At 46.4% G+C, this 14887-nt stretch overlaps 1 protein-coding gene across 1 annotated transcript; it reads left to right on the top strand.

Annotated features, from left to right (window-relative positions):
* The first annotated feature begins 2902 nt into the window (after window positions 1–2902).
* On the top strand, window positions 2903–14314 carry SLC46A2 (solute carrier family 46 member 2). Its single transcript, XM_080986906.1, has 4 exons — window positions 2903–4390; window positions 8818–8901; window positions 10226–10382; window positions 13427–14314. Exons 1-4 carry the CDS (start codon window positions 3346–3348, stop codon window positions 13482–13484), a joined length of 1344 nt encoding a protein of 447 aa, XP_080843032.1. The 5' UTR covers window positions 2903–3345; the 3' UTR covers window positions 13485–14314.
* The last annotated feature ends 573 nt before the right edge of the window (window positions 14315–14887 follow it).

Here is a 14887-nt window from a genome sequence, read left to right as displayed (position 1 = left end):
AGACAAGACTCCATGTGGTATTTTAAGACATGTTTCAAATACCATCCAAAATTGGGAGCCCCCACAGCTCCAAACAGCTGACGGCCCATTGCCAGACTCGGAAAGTCCAAACATCTCTGCATAGGGGGGTCAGTCCAACCCCCCATTTCCAAATCAATCCAAACTTTATCTTTCCAAATCTGGTTTTTTCCAAGTTCACTTGTCAAATCCAAAGGCTCATTTTCCTGCAGGGCCAAAAGTTCCTCCCTTTCTGGCGCCCAAGATTCAGCAACATCCTCTTCTCTCAACTGTTCTGTCATGGCACACTCCTGTTTAAGTTCCTGGGTGGGCTCCATATAGTTTCCCACTACCTGTTCCAATGTTCTGGCCGCATTAGTCATCAAATCCGTCTTCTGACTTAACTGATCCAATAGGGCATTTATTTTACAGAAAGCACCCAACAGTGCTTCTGAAAACATTGTCCTGCAAGGTCACAAGTCCTTTCCCACAGTTGTAATCTGTGGCAGCTGCAAGCTCCCTAGAATTAGTTACAGTTTCACAGTCCCCCTCTAGGGGGAAAACTTCTGGTTGTTCTTTCTTTTAAGGACAATAGCAACAAAGTTTCTTTTTTTAAGATATTTTGTCAATATTTGTTCCTTTAAAATGCGAAAGGAAACAGTGGAATCACAATGTTACTCTTCTTTTAACTATCTGTCAAAAACATTTGTCTCTGGTCAATGAGCTTCAAACGTCAATTCTGACACCCCGCTCCAGGATCAGGACGGTGGAAAGTTACTTTACTTTAAACTCACTTCTGCAGGTTTAAACAGTCCAAAAAAAGATCCCCCTTCTTCTCCTGCTACCGAAGGGGGGGTTCAACGATTTTAAATGGTGAAAACCAATCCTTTGAAAGTGATTTTCTAAGCTCTAGTTTACGTTGTCTTTGCTTTCTTCTAACTACAAGGAAACGGAAGGCTGACTTCCTGTTTAGACCTTCCCGTTTCAGTACCAAATTAAGGTAAATTTTTAAGTCCAATTCCTTTCTAATCGCCAGTTCTTATTTGAAGTCCAATTGTTCAATGTTTAAGTACTCACGGGTGATTATTTTAGATGCCAAATTGTCCCAGGAAAAAGGCAGCGCTCTCCGGCAAAGGCTATGCGGCTTCGCTCCACGGAAAAAGCAATTGACTCACAGCACCGCGCCACTTCCCCCTCTTCGTTTCGGAACCCGTTAGTGGGTTCCTTTGCGGGTTGGGGGGGCGCTAAGGGTGCCCGCCGAGTCCCACAGTCACAGGCTTCATCCGCCTGTGATTTCTAAAAGGGTCCCCGCTTCGCCGCAGCGGAAAAGACCCGTTTCGCGCGGAGCTGGTCCCTCTGGTTCAGAGGGAGTCCGCCATTGCCGATGGCGCCACCCCGGAAGTCGACAATTTATTTATTTTTTTAATGACCGAAATGATTAAGCGTCAGCATGGGAAGGCCGAGAGAACATTTAGGGTTTTTTTCTGGAATGCAAGCCTGCCACTTCTATTACAAAACCGAACTCTCTCTTTTTAATACAGTTTTATTTATTCTGCTTAAGAGACACACACACAAAATAACAGAACACATCCAATCGGAAATTCTGAGAAATCAATAGACGTAAAAAAAACACCAGTCAATACAAGATGATCAAACTGTAGATACAATCATCATCATTTTATTTGTATGCCGCCTTTCCATAGTTAAAACAATGCTCAAGGCAGCTTACAACATGACAAGGTTTACATCAGGGGGAGGCAAGGTTTACCTCGCCTGGGCTGCTGTTGTTTAATCGTTTAGTCGTGTCCAACTCTTTGTGACCCCGTGGACCAGAGCACGCCAGGCACTCCTGTCTTCCACTGCCTCCCGCAGTTTGGTCAAACTCATGCTGATAGCTTTGAGAACACTGCCCAACCATCTTCCTCTGTCGTCCCCTTCTCCTTGTCTCCTCCAGCACCATAATTCAAAAGCAGTGAACTCGCCTGGGCTAGTTCACTCCAGCAGAGATCCCTCCATGGGCTAGATGATGTGTGCGCATGTGAGTGACACAGTCACGATTTCCGGCGTCTGCGCAGACATGATTTCCAGCGTCTGCACAGATGCGATTTTCAGTGTCTGAGTATGCGCAGTCGCAATTTCTAGCACCGCGGACGTGAGTCCCCACGCTGCACTGTGCCTGTTTAGCACAGTGCATGGGGACTCGCTGAGTGGGCAGCTCGGTTTGGGGGCGACTCGTGGGCTGGTTAAATGACCCATATGGGCCGCTTGTGGCCCATGGGCCTTAGGTTGCCTACCCCTGGTTTACATAATTACCAACATAACAAAAGTCATAAACAATAAATTATAAAACATCAAAAGGTACACAACCAAATGGAAAACAATTTCCACATAAATAATAAAATCTAAAACTAAAAATACAACATTAATATCAATAACAATTTAATATGACATAGATAAAAAATAAAAGCATTTTTTAAAAAAATCATCCATTTGAAAAAAAAAACACCCAATGTGTGTGAAATATACATTTGGGTGGCTTGCCTAAGCAAAACAAAAAACTTTTCAGTAGATGTTGAAAACAACACAACAAAGGAACCTGCCTAATATTAATGGATGTCTTCATGCTAAAGACAAATGACAATATTCACTCCACCTGCTTCTCTCCCTCTGTCTAATTGTCCCTTTCACTTGCCTCTCAACTATGCTGGTACAAGCCTGCTTTGGGAACTATTAGAGAAAAGTATCTGCTGCTGTCATTATCTATTTTTTCATCCGTGTGTGTGTGTGTTTCCAAAGAGCCTTGTAATCCTACCCTATCACCCAGTGCCCTCAAACATACACAGAAAGTGCCATGGTTGTAACCAGGATTTCGGGGGGGCAGGTCTGGGGGGGGCAGAACCAATGTGGTTGGTCAGTTAAGTATTTCTATTGTTTTACTTGATCTAGGGAGGTGGAAGCTGGCCCCTGCCTGCCCCCTCTTGGCTAAACCCATGGAAAGTGCCCTGATTATTTGGCTGAAAAGAAACTGACCAAACTGCTTTCACTTCCTAAAATGAGAAGGAGAAATTCCCCAGGCAGGGCCATGTGACCTCTTGAAGCCACACCAGGAAGAGTAAGAGAGTGTAGGCGGACTCCAAACAGAGAGAGAGAGAGAGAGGTGATTGTTTGTCTGTGTGGAATGAGATATCGTAGAAGCAGTCTCTGCCCTGACTCCTGAACAGCCCTCTGCCTCTGAAGCTAATATAAGGAGTCTTGCTTTTATAACCAAAATCAGAAACCCTGAACTGGCTCCCAGCCTCTTTTTCTGCCCTAAGCAAAGGAGTCAACAAGCAGCAGCTTCCTGTGACCATGCTTGGTGGGATGGAGATGAGGACCTGGATTGAGCCTGTTGTTGCCGGGGCTCAGCTTGCGAGCTCTTTCTACGACACCGGGCTGCTTCTAGTGGTGAAGAACTACTACAACCAGACCAACTCCTCAGCTCACTCCAACGAGAATTCTCAGCAGAAAGCCATCTCCAACTTCTTCATCATCTACAAGCTTCTTGACGGCTTGACGCCGCTGCTGTCGGCTTACGGCCTGGCTAAGCTGGGCGACCTGAAGAGCAGGAAGATCTCCATCTGCGTGCCTCTCCTGGGCTATTTGCTCTCCCGGATCCTGCTGCTGCTCCTCATCCTGCAGATGTGGCCCATCGAGGTGATGTATGGGGCTGCTGTGTTGCACGGGCTGTCTGGAGGCTTCACCACATACTGGGCCAGCGTCATGGCTCTGGTGTCTAAGGGCTCTTCCGAGAACAGGCGATCGCTTCGCCTCATCGTCGTCGAGCTCATCTACGGCATAGCCGGCTTTGTGGGGAGCATCGCTTCTGGGCATCTCTTTGTCAGCTTCCACCTCAGCTACCGCCACGGCGCAGTCCTGGTTTCTTGCAGCGTTGCCTTATATGCTTTCTGTCTCCTCTACAGCCTCTTTGTCCTCAGGGTCCCCAAGACTGCAAGGTCTTGTCCTCTTGCGTCCACAGAGCCAAACCATCCGGACATCAAGCTGGCTGAGGATGATGGCGGAGAGCCTCACTTCCACGAGAGTCGCTCCTCTATGGTACCTTCCAAGCTCATCATTGCCATGCTTTTTGTGGCCGCCATAATGTATGACTCAACTGTGGTGGGAGCCATGGATGTGCTGCCATTTTTTCTCCTGAAGGAGCCCCTGAGCTGGGGGCCGGTATATATTGGCTATGCCAACGCTGCTGGGTTTCTGATCTTTATCACCAGTTTCCTGGGAGTTTTTATGTTCTCCAGGGTTTTCAGAGACACCACCATGATTATGATGGGGATTGTGTCTTTCTCAGTGGGCATCCTCATCATGGCCTTTGTGCGATGGACGTACCTGTTTTATGTTGGTGAGTAGAGCCATCCTAACTCAGTGGGTTTCTTGTGCTTCTATTCTGATGTCCCTTGTGAATTCTTAGTATGGTTTACATGAGGTACCCAAGATCCTCTTTAGGCACTGACCTGGCAAGTCAAATTCTGTGTTGATAAAACCTCAAGTTCTGAGACTTTTATAAATTTTAGAGATTCACACAATAGTATATTGCACACTTCTTCTAGGTTTGACGAAGGAGCTGTGCAGGCCCTCAGAGCATCACCACCAGCTATTGGCAGTCTTGCCCACCCATCCCTCTCGCTTTTGCGATTCCATCAGGCATTAACCATACACTCCCAAGCATGCCTTGAGTAATCATGAGGGCTAGTAACTCTAAAGCTAAGGTTGCCATGATCCCAGATTCTGCCTCCAATTCTGTCCTGCATTGTGGGGAGGTGCAGCATTAATTTCCGTATGCAGCAGAATAAGGCGATAAAATATATATTCATATTATTTATTAAATTTGTATACCACCCTATACCCGTAGATCTCAGGACAGTTCACAACACGGAAGTGTTTCCCAGGTCAGATTGCAGGTTGGGGAGCAAAGTCCGGCTTTTTGCCGACACTGAGCAAAAAATAATAGCAATAATATAAAAGAATATAAAGGGAAAGTGAAAAGAGAAAGAGTACATGTTGCATTCATTTGATGCATGCAGGAAGTTGTGATGTAGCGTGGGTGACAGGCTGTGCTGCAGTGATAATGGGCATCGTCAGCCTTGGTGGAAGAAAATATCCTTGCTTGTTATGTCTCTCTGAAGATCTCAGAGCAAAACATGTGGGTGTAGCTGAGCCAAACCTGTTTCCAAAGGGTATTGCATAGCAACCACAAACCATGCACTCATTCTGGTATTCTGCACTACGTTGGCAGAAAGCTATTAATACCTTCCTCAGAAGTGTTGCTCAATGCTTAAAGGTGCTTCCTTGTCCTCCCATTCCAGTTCAACCTGTATTCTTCCATTTTTGCACACCTGTGGGACTGTGTATATCTGCTTTTCCTGACCTGGTGCTGTCCAGCTGTTTTGATCTACAACTCCCATTACCCTTGACTACTACTAGTCATGCTGGCTCAAGTTGGTGGGAGCATTAATCCAAAACATCTGGAGGCTGCCAGCTGTTTGCCGGGCTACAATCAATAACAGGCTATTGTTCCAAATGCGGGAAGCAGAGCAGAGTTAGAAGACATTTCCTGGTAGAAAGTTAATGTTTGCAAGATTCCCAGAGCGTTTACCTGACGGAAGAGATCTTACAGCACAATCGTCTGCATGTTGACTCCGGTGTTAGTCCCGCTGAGTGGGGCTTACTCTCAGAAAAGTGCGTGCAGGATTGCAGCCACAATTAAATAGGCTTTAATAAATGAATGCGCTGGTGGCAGATATATAAAAGGTCACACAAGGTTTTCATAGAATCGTAGAGCTGGAAGGGGCCACAAGGGTCATCTAGTCCAACCCCCTGCAATGCAGGAATCTTTTGCCCAACATGGGGCTCAAACCCACGTCCCTGAGATCATGAGTCTCATGCTCTTCCAACTGAGCTATCCAGCGAGGAAATGCAAGGATACCTCCTTTTTAGATTATGCACATGTGCGCAATGTTCAGGGATGATGGGAGCGTAGTCCAGATTAACATCTGTAGGGCCACAGGTTCCCTGACCCTGCCTTAAGATGAGGCAGTCCTTTGTAGGAGAGAACAAAAAAAAGTGACAAGGTGATGCTTGCCATCTTCAGCTTTTATTGCAGAGAATCCTTCCAACTCCAGAATTCTATGATTTTACGGGGTGGGGAAGGGGTTATTGTTTTGTTTTGGCTTTATTCCTGTTTTTATTACGTATTTTGTGTTTTCATCTTGTATTTTTATGTTGTAAAACCACCCTGATATCTTCAGATGAAGGGCATCTACTACTACTACTACTACTACTACTACTACTACTAATAATAATGTACAAGCCAACTTTTTAGTTTGACTATGATGATAAAGGGGTGTGGGTGGCGCTGTGGGTTAAACCACAGAGCCTAGGACTTGCCGATCAGAAGGTCGGCGGTTCGAATCCCCGCGACAGGGTGAGCTCCCGTTGCTTGGTCTCTGCTCCTGCCAACCTAGCAGTTTGAAAGCACCTCAAAGTGCAAGTAGATAAATAGGTACCGCTCACGCAGGAAGGTAAACGGCGTTTCCGTGCACTGCTCTGGTTCGCCAGAAGCGGCTTAGTCATGCTGGCTATATGACGCGGAAGCTGTATGCCGGCTCCCTCGGCCAATAAAGCGAGATGAGCACCGCAACCCCAGAGTTGGCCGGGACTGGACCTAATGTTCAGGGGTCCCTTTACCTTTACTTATGATGATAAAACATTGCAGGCCTTCTTAAAATAATTTAAAGAATGCCACCTGACTAGGGGTGAATGAATGAATGAATTCACTCCTAAAATTCATTCATTTACCTGACTAGAGCTGACTAGAGCTGCTCCTGCAAGAGCTTATTCACGCAGGCATGCCTGTCATCTGATGACATTATCAGTTAAATGATAATTTGGCTATGTGGACCAACCCCCTCCCCACCGGTGAATCACACCTTAGAATCATAGAATGGTACAGTTGAAGGGACCCTGAGGATCATCTAATCCAACCCCTTGTGATGCATGAATATGCAGCTGTAAACAATCACAGCACTTAACTCCCAAATGGGCCCACCAGCTCCAAGTGGAGCTTGCCACCATGCAGGAGCGTTTTTTTTTCTGGCAGCGGTCCTGGCGCTGAAATATCTGGGAAGCAAAAAAATGAATGTGTCTGAATCAAATCCAAGCCCCACGTTGGGCAAAAGATGCCTGCATTGCAGGGGGTTGGACTAGATGACCCTTGTGGTCCCTTTCAACTTTACAATTCCAAGATTCGAAGTCCAGCTTCTTATGCATCAGAGGAGGAGGAGGGGCTTTGCAGGATAAGCCAGCACAATTCTCCCAGCATTTCACATGGGCCTTGGGGTAGGCTTGGCATGTTCTGCCTGAAGATCCCTTAATTCATCACCATGCTGGAATCTGAACCGGGGTTATTAAGCTTCTAGCTTGTGCAGCCTAGGACCCACGTACCTACAGGACCTCCTGGTATGCCCCGCGGAGGACCTTAAGGTCCACAAATGACAACATTTTGGAGGTCCCAGATGGCAAGGTGGTTAGATTGGTCTCAACTAGGGCCAGGGCCTTTTCAGTACTGGCCCCAACTTGGTGGAACGCTCTGCCACAAGAGACTAGGGCCCTGCGGGACTTGACATCTTTCCGCAGGGCCTGCAAGACAGAGCTGATCCGCCTGGCCTTTGGTTTGGACTCAGTCTGTGGGAGTCATAAAGCCACGGCAGAGGCTTGTATTGCTGCATGGTGCCTGCTGACCTCGGTGACCTGCATGTCCGTGCCTTGCAGTGTATTAAGTGCATAACCTTATATGGAGTTATGTTCCCCCTCTGGGCAGTAATTACCTTATATGGCGATGGGTGGGTAAAAGCCACGACCGGATGAGGTAACGTGAGACATTGGCAAACGGCCATGCGACAGGGGAGAACAAAGGAGAATAAAATCGGAGGAGAGTGGTCGAAGGAGCTCCTCATACCATCCTGAAAATATTGCTGGCTCTCTGTGTCTTTTTTCAAATGCTAAACAGCGCCATTTGTGATGGCTGGCTTCCGTCATCATTCTGACGCTTATGTTTCCTTCCCCTTATGGTCTTGATTTATTGACTACTTTTAAAATGAGGCTGCATTTTAAAATGCATTTTAACCTGTATTTTAAATTGGTTTGTGTTCCACCCCCCCCCCCATTATGTTTTTTACTGTGATTTCATTGGTGTTAGCCTCCCTGAGCCCAGCCCTGGCCAGGGAGGGCGGGGTATAAATAAAAGTTGTTGTTGTTGTTGTTGTTGTTGTTGTTGTTGTTGTTGTTGTTGTTAGCTTGTGCTTTTTAAGCTTTAACACGTGCACTACTTCAACTGCAGGGACGCAGGTGGCGCTGTGAGTTAAACCACAGAGCCTAGGACTTGCCGATCAGAAGGCCGGCGGTTCGAATCCCCGCAACGGGGTGAGCTCCCATTGCTCGGTCCCTGCTCCTGCCAACCTAGCAGTTCGAAAGCACGTCAAAGTGCAAGTAGATAAATAGGTACCGCTCCGGCGGGAAGGTAAATGGCGTTTCCGTGCGCTGCTCTGGTTCGCCAGAAGCGGCTTAGTCATGCTGGCCACATGACCCGGAAGCTGTACGCCGGTTCCCTTGGCCAATAAAGCGAGATCAGCGCTGCAACCCCAGAGTCGGTCATGACTGGACCTAATGGTCAGGGGTCCCTTTACCTTTACCTTACTTCAACTGCTAGGCAGTGGAAGTTTGGTCTGATGATTACATGAACCCTCTCCGTTCCATTCTCTTCTTCTCCAGCCCGTGGTGTGATGTTGTTTGCCCTCATTCCCTTGCCGACCATCAGATCTTTGCTGTCGAAACACATAGAAGGAACTTCCTATGGTAAGTTGCTGCTTTGAACATCTTGGCATTGTTCATTTAAATGCAAAAAAAAAAGTTTACTTATTTCATTCAGAATAAGGCTATGAAGACAAGACACATTTCTATCATTTTGTGTAGTGGATCTAAGGAGGATAGATTCCCGCGCCTCCATCTTTCAAATATCATCATCGTACATGACATGGGTGATCGATAGATTAACTTAATGGTGCAGGCATCTAACTTGGAGCAGACCAAATTAATGAAGGATCTCTAAGCAAGCTGCCTGATGGTACTAGATGCTAAAGCCAGACTTGGTTCCTTTTTTTAAAAAAAAAAAAATGCTTTTATTAAAGATTTTCTTGGGTTACAAAATCCATTACCTGCTGACCAACAGAGAGTCTCCCCCTCCCCTAATAAGTAGCACTACGTACTAGCAAATGTATTGTTACAAAAGTTGGGTGCCATCCCCACCCTCTCCCAAACAATAGCAAGATCCCAGGGGGTTCCAGGCACTCACCCCAGGTCTGTGTTCCTTTGGAGAATTAAGACATGGTGGAGACTGTCGTAGCTTTTTTAAAAAAAGAAATGGCTTGTTCACCTGTTTACACCTTCAGTCTGCATGGATGGGTTTCAGGTCTTACAGCATGGTCATTTTAAGAGGGGCTTGTCCCCCACAGCAGTGCAGCCAGCCTTCAGCTAGCCTGCCCAAGATGGATCCCAGTCTTTTCTCTCTCTTCTTCCCAGAACACCTTGTTCAAAAACTCTCTTTTCCTGTCACCTCAAACACACAGCCTTGGCAACACCTGTCTCTCCAGGCCAAAGGATTCCTCTCAGGTGGTCCATCAACCCCTTTTATCATGATAAGAGATCTGCTGTTTGCAAAGCCAGCCAGGCTGGTTTGCATAATCCAGCCCAGGGATTCCTTGTCTGGCACAGTTCTGAAGCTTGTACTTTCAGCCATACCCCAATTAATTAAAATCATACCATTTATCAATTTTTTAGGATTTAAGCCCCCCCCCCCCATCTATAACGGTACTGTGCCCGGGTTTCTTTTACAGCCACTTTTTGGGCTGCAATAAATTCTGAACTCCCATCTGCTGCAAGGTAGCAGAAATAAGCTGTTTATTATTTACCGGCTCACTTTTCAGAAGCCAAAAGAGATGAAATTTTAAAAAGCCCTTAATTACTCAGGGGCTCTTTAACTCACTTTCAGCATGATATATCTCCACCTTGGCCATCTTTTAAAAATTTAGAAAGCTTGGAAAGTGATAAATAAAAAGCAAAGCTGTTTAAAGTGGTCGTTGAGTGTTATTTTATTGTGTTCCACTTCCACTCTTGTTTCTAGGAAAGGTGTTTGTCTTGCTGCAGCTTTCACTGGTGATCACAGGTGTTGTGACCTCAGCTGTCTATAACAAGATCTACCAAAACACCTTGGAGTGGTTCAGTGGGTTCTGCTTCCTGTTATCATGTGGTGTAGGATGCCTGAGCCTCATCCCTATCAGGTAAGCAAGGCAAAAGGTAAACTGCTATTCTGACAGCCTGCCCTTTCAAGAGGATTGTTTTTGTGTCTGTGTGTGGCTCATAAAAACTCTTTTATTTGATCAGGGGTTTTATTGAACTTTTAGCTCTTGTTTATTATTCTAGGTCTGCTCTGTGTTTCTGTGTGTAATTGGTATCTTTCAGTAGGCTTGCTGTTTTCAAAACAATTACCGTATTTTTCGCTCTATAAGATGCACCAGACCACAAGACGCACCTAGTTTTTGGAGGAGGAAAAACAAGAAAAAAAATATTCTGAATCTTAGAAGCCAGAACAACAAGAGGGATCGCTGCGCAGCGAAAGCAGCGATCCCTCTTGCTGTTCTGGCTTCTGTGATAGCTGCGCAGCCTGCATTCGCTCCATAAGACGTACACACATTTCCCCCTTACTTTTTAGAAGGGAAAAAGTGAGTCTTATAGAGCAAAAAATACGGTAGTTTTGCCTGTTTTAGAAGTGATTTTTTTTTCCATATAGAAAGTTACATTTGTTACTCAACAATTATATTCCAGTTCAACAAAACTAATAACTTCCTGCTCGCCCAACATCAATGTTCATAACCCAAATCCTCACTCAGACATGAAGCTTACTAGCCAAACTTTGGCCAGTTGCAATCTCTCAGACTAACCTACTCTATAAGGCTGTTGTGATTGGATCTCAGTACGTTTCCAAGCACAATTCAAAGCATTGGTGCTGACCTTTAAAGCCCCAGCCTTGGCCCCTTATACCTGAAGGAGTGCCTCCACCCCCCCATCATTCAGCCGGAATCTGAGGTCCAGCTCCAGGGGCCTTCTGGCCGTTCCCTCCCTGCGAGAAGTGAGCTTACAGGGAGCCAGGCAGAGGGCCTTCTCAGTAGTGGCGCCTGCCCTGTGGAATGCCCTCCCATCAGCTGTCAAGGAGTTAAGTAACTATACAGCCATTAGAAGATATGTGAAAGCAGCCCCGTATGGGGAAGCTTTTAATATTTGATGTTTTATTACTGTATTTTTTGCTCTATAAGACTCACTTTTTCCCTCCTAAAAAGTAAGGGGAAATGTGTGTGCATCTTATGGAGCGAATGCAGGCTGAGCAGCTATCCCAGAAGCCAGAACAGCAAGAGGGATCGCTGCTTTCATTGCGCAGCGATCCCTCTTGTTGTTCTGGCTTCTGAGATTCAGAATAATTTTTTTCTTGTTTTCCTCCTCCAAAAACTAGGTGTGTTTTATGGTCTGGTGCGTCTTATAGAGTGAAAAATATGGTGTGTTTTTCTATTTGTTGGAAGCCACCCAGAGTGGCTGGGGTGACCCAGTCAGATGGATGTGGTATTATTATTATTATTAGCAGTAGTAGTAGTACACTCCTTCTATCTGGGATGGTCGTCCTCTTCCACCGAGCGCGCAGCTTCAGGAGGGACGCACATGGAGCGGTGAGGGAGGAAGGGGACACCCGCCTAGCCAGCCAGATCAGCCGAATCAACCCTGGCGATCAATGGGGTGACAGATGTCGCAGCCAGATCGCCCTCACAGTAGTAGCAGCAGCAGCAGCAGCAGCAGTATCTGCTTTGCTAAGCACCTTTGTGAGTTTTACAAGGTGGCAATGGCTGGGTAAATTGCTAAATTGTGAGCATTTGCCCTGTATAGCGGGCTACTCTTGAAATTTGGCAGAGGCTCCATCAGCTTGTGTCCCAGACTAGCTCCCTAGTACAGGGGTACCTTGGGTCTCAAACTTAATCCATTCCAGAAGTGCATTCGACTTCCGAAACCGTTTGAAAACCAAGGCACCGCTTCCGATTGGCTGCAGGAGCTTCCTGCACTCAAGCAGAAGCCGCGTCGGATGTTCAATTTCCGAGAAACAGCACAGTTTTGCAAGGAAGTCCACAAAAGTGAAAAGCTCTTTTTGAAGCATGGGTTGCATGGTTACCTAGAAGTCATGCTGTAGCAGTGGAGTTCCTACACTGGCAAAGGGTTGCACTAGAGGATCTATCGATCCCCCACACATTTATTTATTGCCAGCCGGCCTATGCGTGACCTCTTGGAGGCGATTCTCACTCATGCATACAGCTAGGCAACCGGCTGCATACGAGGTGTTACTTCTCAATCTGCCAGCAGATGGAGACACCTGCTACCCTTTTCTCAGCCACCGTGGCCAACGTTAAAGTCATCCTCCACAGCAGATTCTTGTGAGCTGGAGAACACCATCCACACATAAGGGAAAAGTTTGCAGAAGTACCAAAATAAAAAATGCTGAGGGTTGTTAGGTGGTCCAGTTCCCTTCACAAAGCTGCAGTCCCTGGGGAGAGGGATTGATTGTTGAACCACTCTGGTAACTGTAACTCTGTGAGAATTGAGGTTGCCTAACAACTCTCAGAGGGACACGGGTGGCGCTGTGGGCTAAACCACAGAGCCTAGGACTTGCCAATCAGAAGGTCGGCGGTTCAAATCCCTGCGACGGGGTGAGCTCCTGTTGCTCGGTCCCTGCTCCTGCCAACCTAGCATTTCGAAAGCACGTCAAAGTGCAAGTAGATAAATAGACACTGCTCCGGCGGGAAGGTAAACGGTGTTTCCGAGCGCTGCTCTGGTTCGCCAGAAGCGGCTTAGTCCTGCTGGCCACATGATCCGGAAGCTGTATGCCGGCTCCCTCGGCCAATAAAACAAGATGAGTGCCGCAACCCCAGAGTCGTCCGCGACTGGACCTAATGGTCAGGGGTCCCTTTATCTTTTTTAACAACACTCAGCACCCTTAACAAACCACAGCGTGTCTGTTTAAAGTATCATCCTAGTGCTTTAAATGTATAATGTGAGTGTGACCTTGTTGCAGGTCCCACTTCTCCCTAATACTTTATTTTATAAGCCATCTGGTCACTGATTATGCTACTTTGGTTTGGGCAATTATTATTTTTTAAAGATATGACTTCCAAACAGGAAAATTGTACATTTCAATCCTGTTCTTGGGATTAAGAACAGACACACTTATCCCTTTGATTTTACACACCAATTCCTCCCTGTGTTTTGCTTCTTTCTCTCTCCCCTGCAGTATTATAGCATGGAAGCAAAAGGCACCATCTGGTTCACTTGAGATTTTGACGGACTGAGAGCAGAAGGAAGTGGCTGTACCTATTTCAGAAGCAGACGTACAGATCAAGAGCATGACTTGAGGGGCCCAGCAGTTGGGCTGCTTGAAAGATGGCCTGCGTCTTGCAATTACCTGCATGGAGAGAGATGTTTGGTACTGTATCTATTGACTGGTCTCCATAGCGTTTCAAGGGGATGGTACTGCAGGTTAAAATCAAGATGCAACAAGTGAGACAATTGGTAGCTACAGAAGAAGAGGTGGCATTGTCACTGTAACATGATTCTCCTTCCACCCAAAACAGTTGCCATCGCTAATGCCAATTCCCTCATCTGCATCACTCCAGCTCTGAAAGCAAATGTCCTCCCCTCTGTAAGCAACAAGGGTCTTGCTACCCTCTTTCTAGATAGAGCAGAACATGCCACACTAGAGGCCTTCAAACAAAAGCAGGTCAGAAGCTCTCGATTGCCCACACTGAGCAGTTGGGTTAGACTATATGGCTTCCAATGACCCCTTCCAGCTCTATTCATCTATCTCACTGAAGTCGCAGTAGCATTTGAAGTCCAGTTCTGAGGGCCTTCTGGCGGTTCCCTCGTGGCCAGAAGTGAAGTTACCAGGCAGAGGGGTTTCTCAGCAGTGGCGTCCTCCCTGTGGAACACCCTATTGTCAGATGTCAAGGAGATAAAGAACTCTACAACTTTTAGAAGAATCTGAAGGCAGCCCTGTATAGGGAATTTTTTTAACGTTTGATGTTTTATTATGTTTTTATATTTTGCTGGAAGATGCCCTGAGTGGCTGGGGCAACCCAGTCAGATGGGTGGGGTATAAATAATAAAATTGTTGTTGTTGTTAGCTTTCATAGTATGAGTTGGAATGTTTAAGGGACCACAGACTGCTGCTGCTTCGTGTGCATGTCTACGCTTCAGTGTGCGACTTCACATTCTTACAGATGTCCTTACAACAGGAGCCAAGGAGGGAGGAGAACAGTTGCTCACACTTCCTTGCTAGAGGAATAGAAGCAATGTTCTATAATCCTCTTAACAGTGACTGGACCAGCCAGTCAGCAATTCCACTCAGGAGTGAGTATATACACTTTGGCAAGATATATCTATCTATCTAATGGTCTCTTTCCCCCAACAGACTATTTATCACGTTGTGCTTCAACTCAGCAGGGCTTTGCTCCATTATACCCTTGTCTAAAGTCACCTGGGTACCATGATTCTGCCTCTGTTACACTACAGCTTGGATTATTGCCATTTATCTATTCGGGGGGCAGGGGTTGTAAACATGGTGCTGGAACCCACAACATGAAACGAGGACAAAGAGGTCACATCTACACTGTGCATTTAAAGCACAAAGCTTACCTACTCCCTACTGAATCCTGGCAGCTGTAGTTTGTGAAGGGTGCTGGGAATTCTAGAGGTA

This window comes from Podarcis pityusensis (assembly GCF_964106645.2).
Source record: "Podarcis pityusensis genome assembly, chromosome: 17".
Classification (NCBI taxonomy): domain Eukaryota; kingdom Metazoa; phylum Chordata; class Lepidosauria; order Squamata; family Lacertidae; genus Podarcis; species Podarcis pityusensis.
This window is presented reverse-complemented; position numbering and strand designations above follow the sequence as displayed.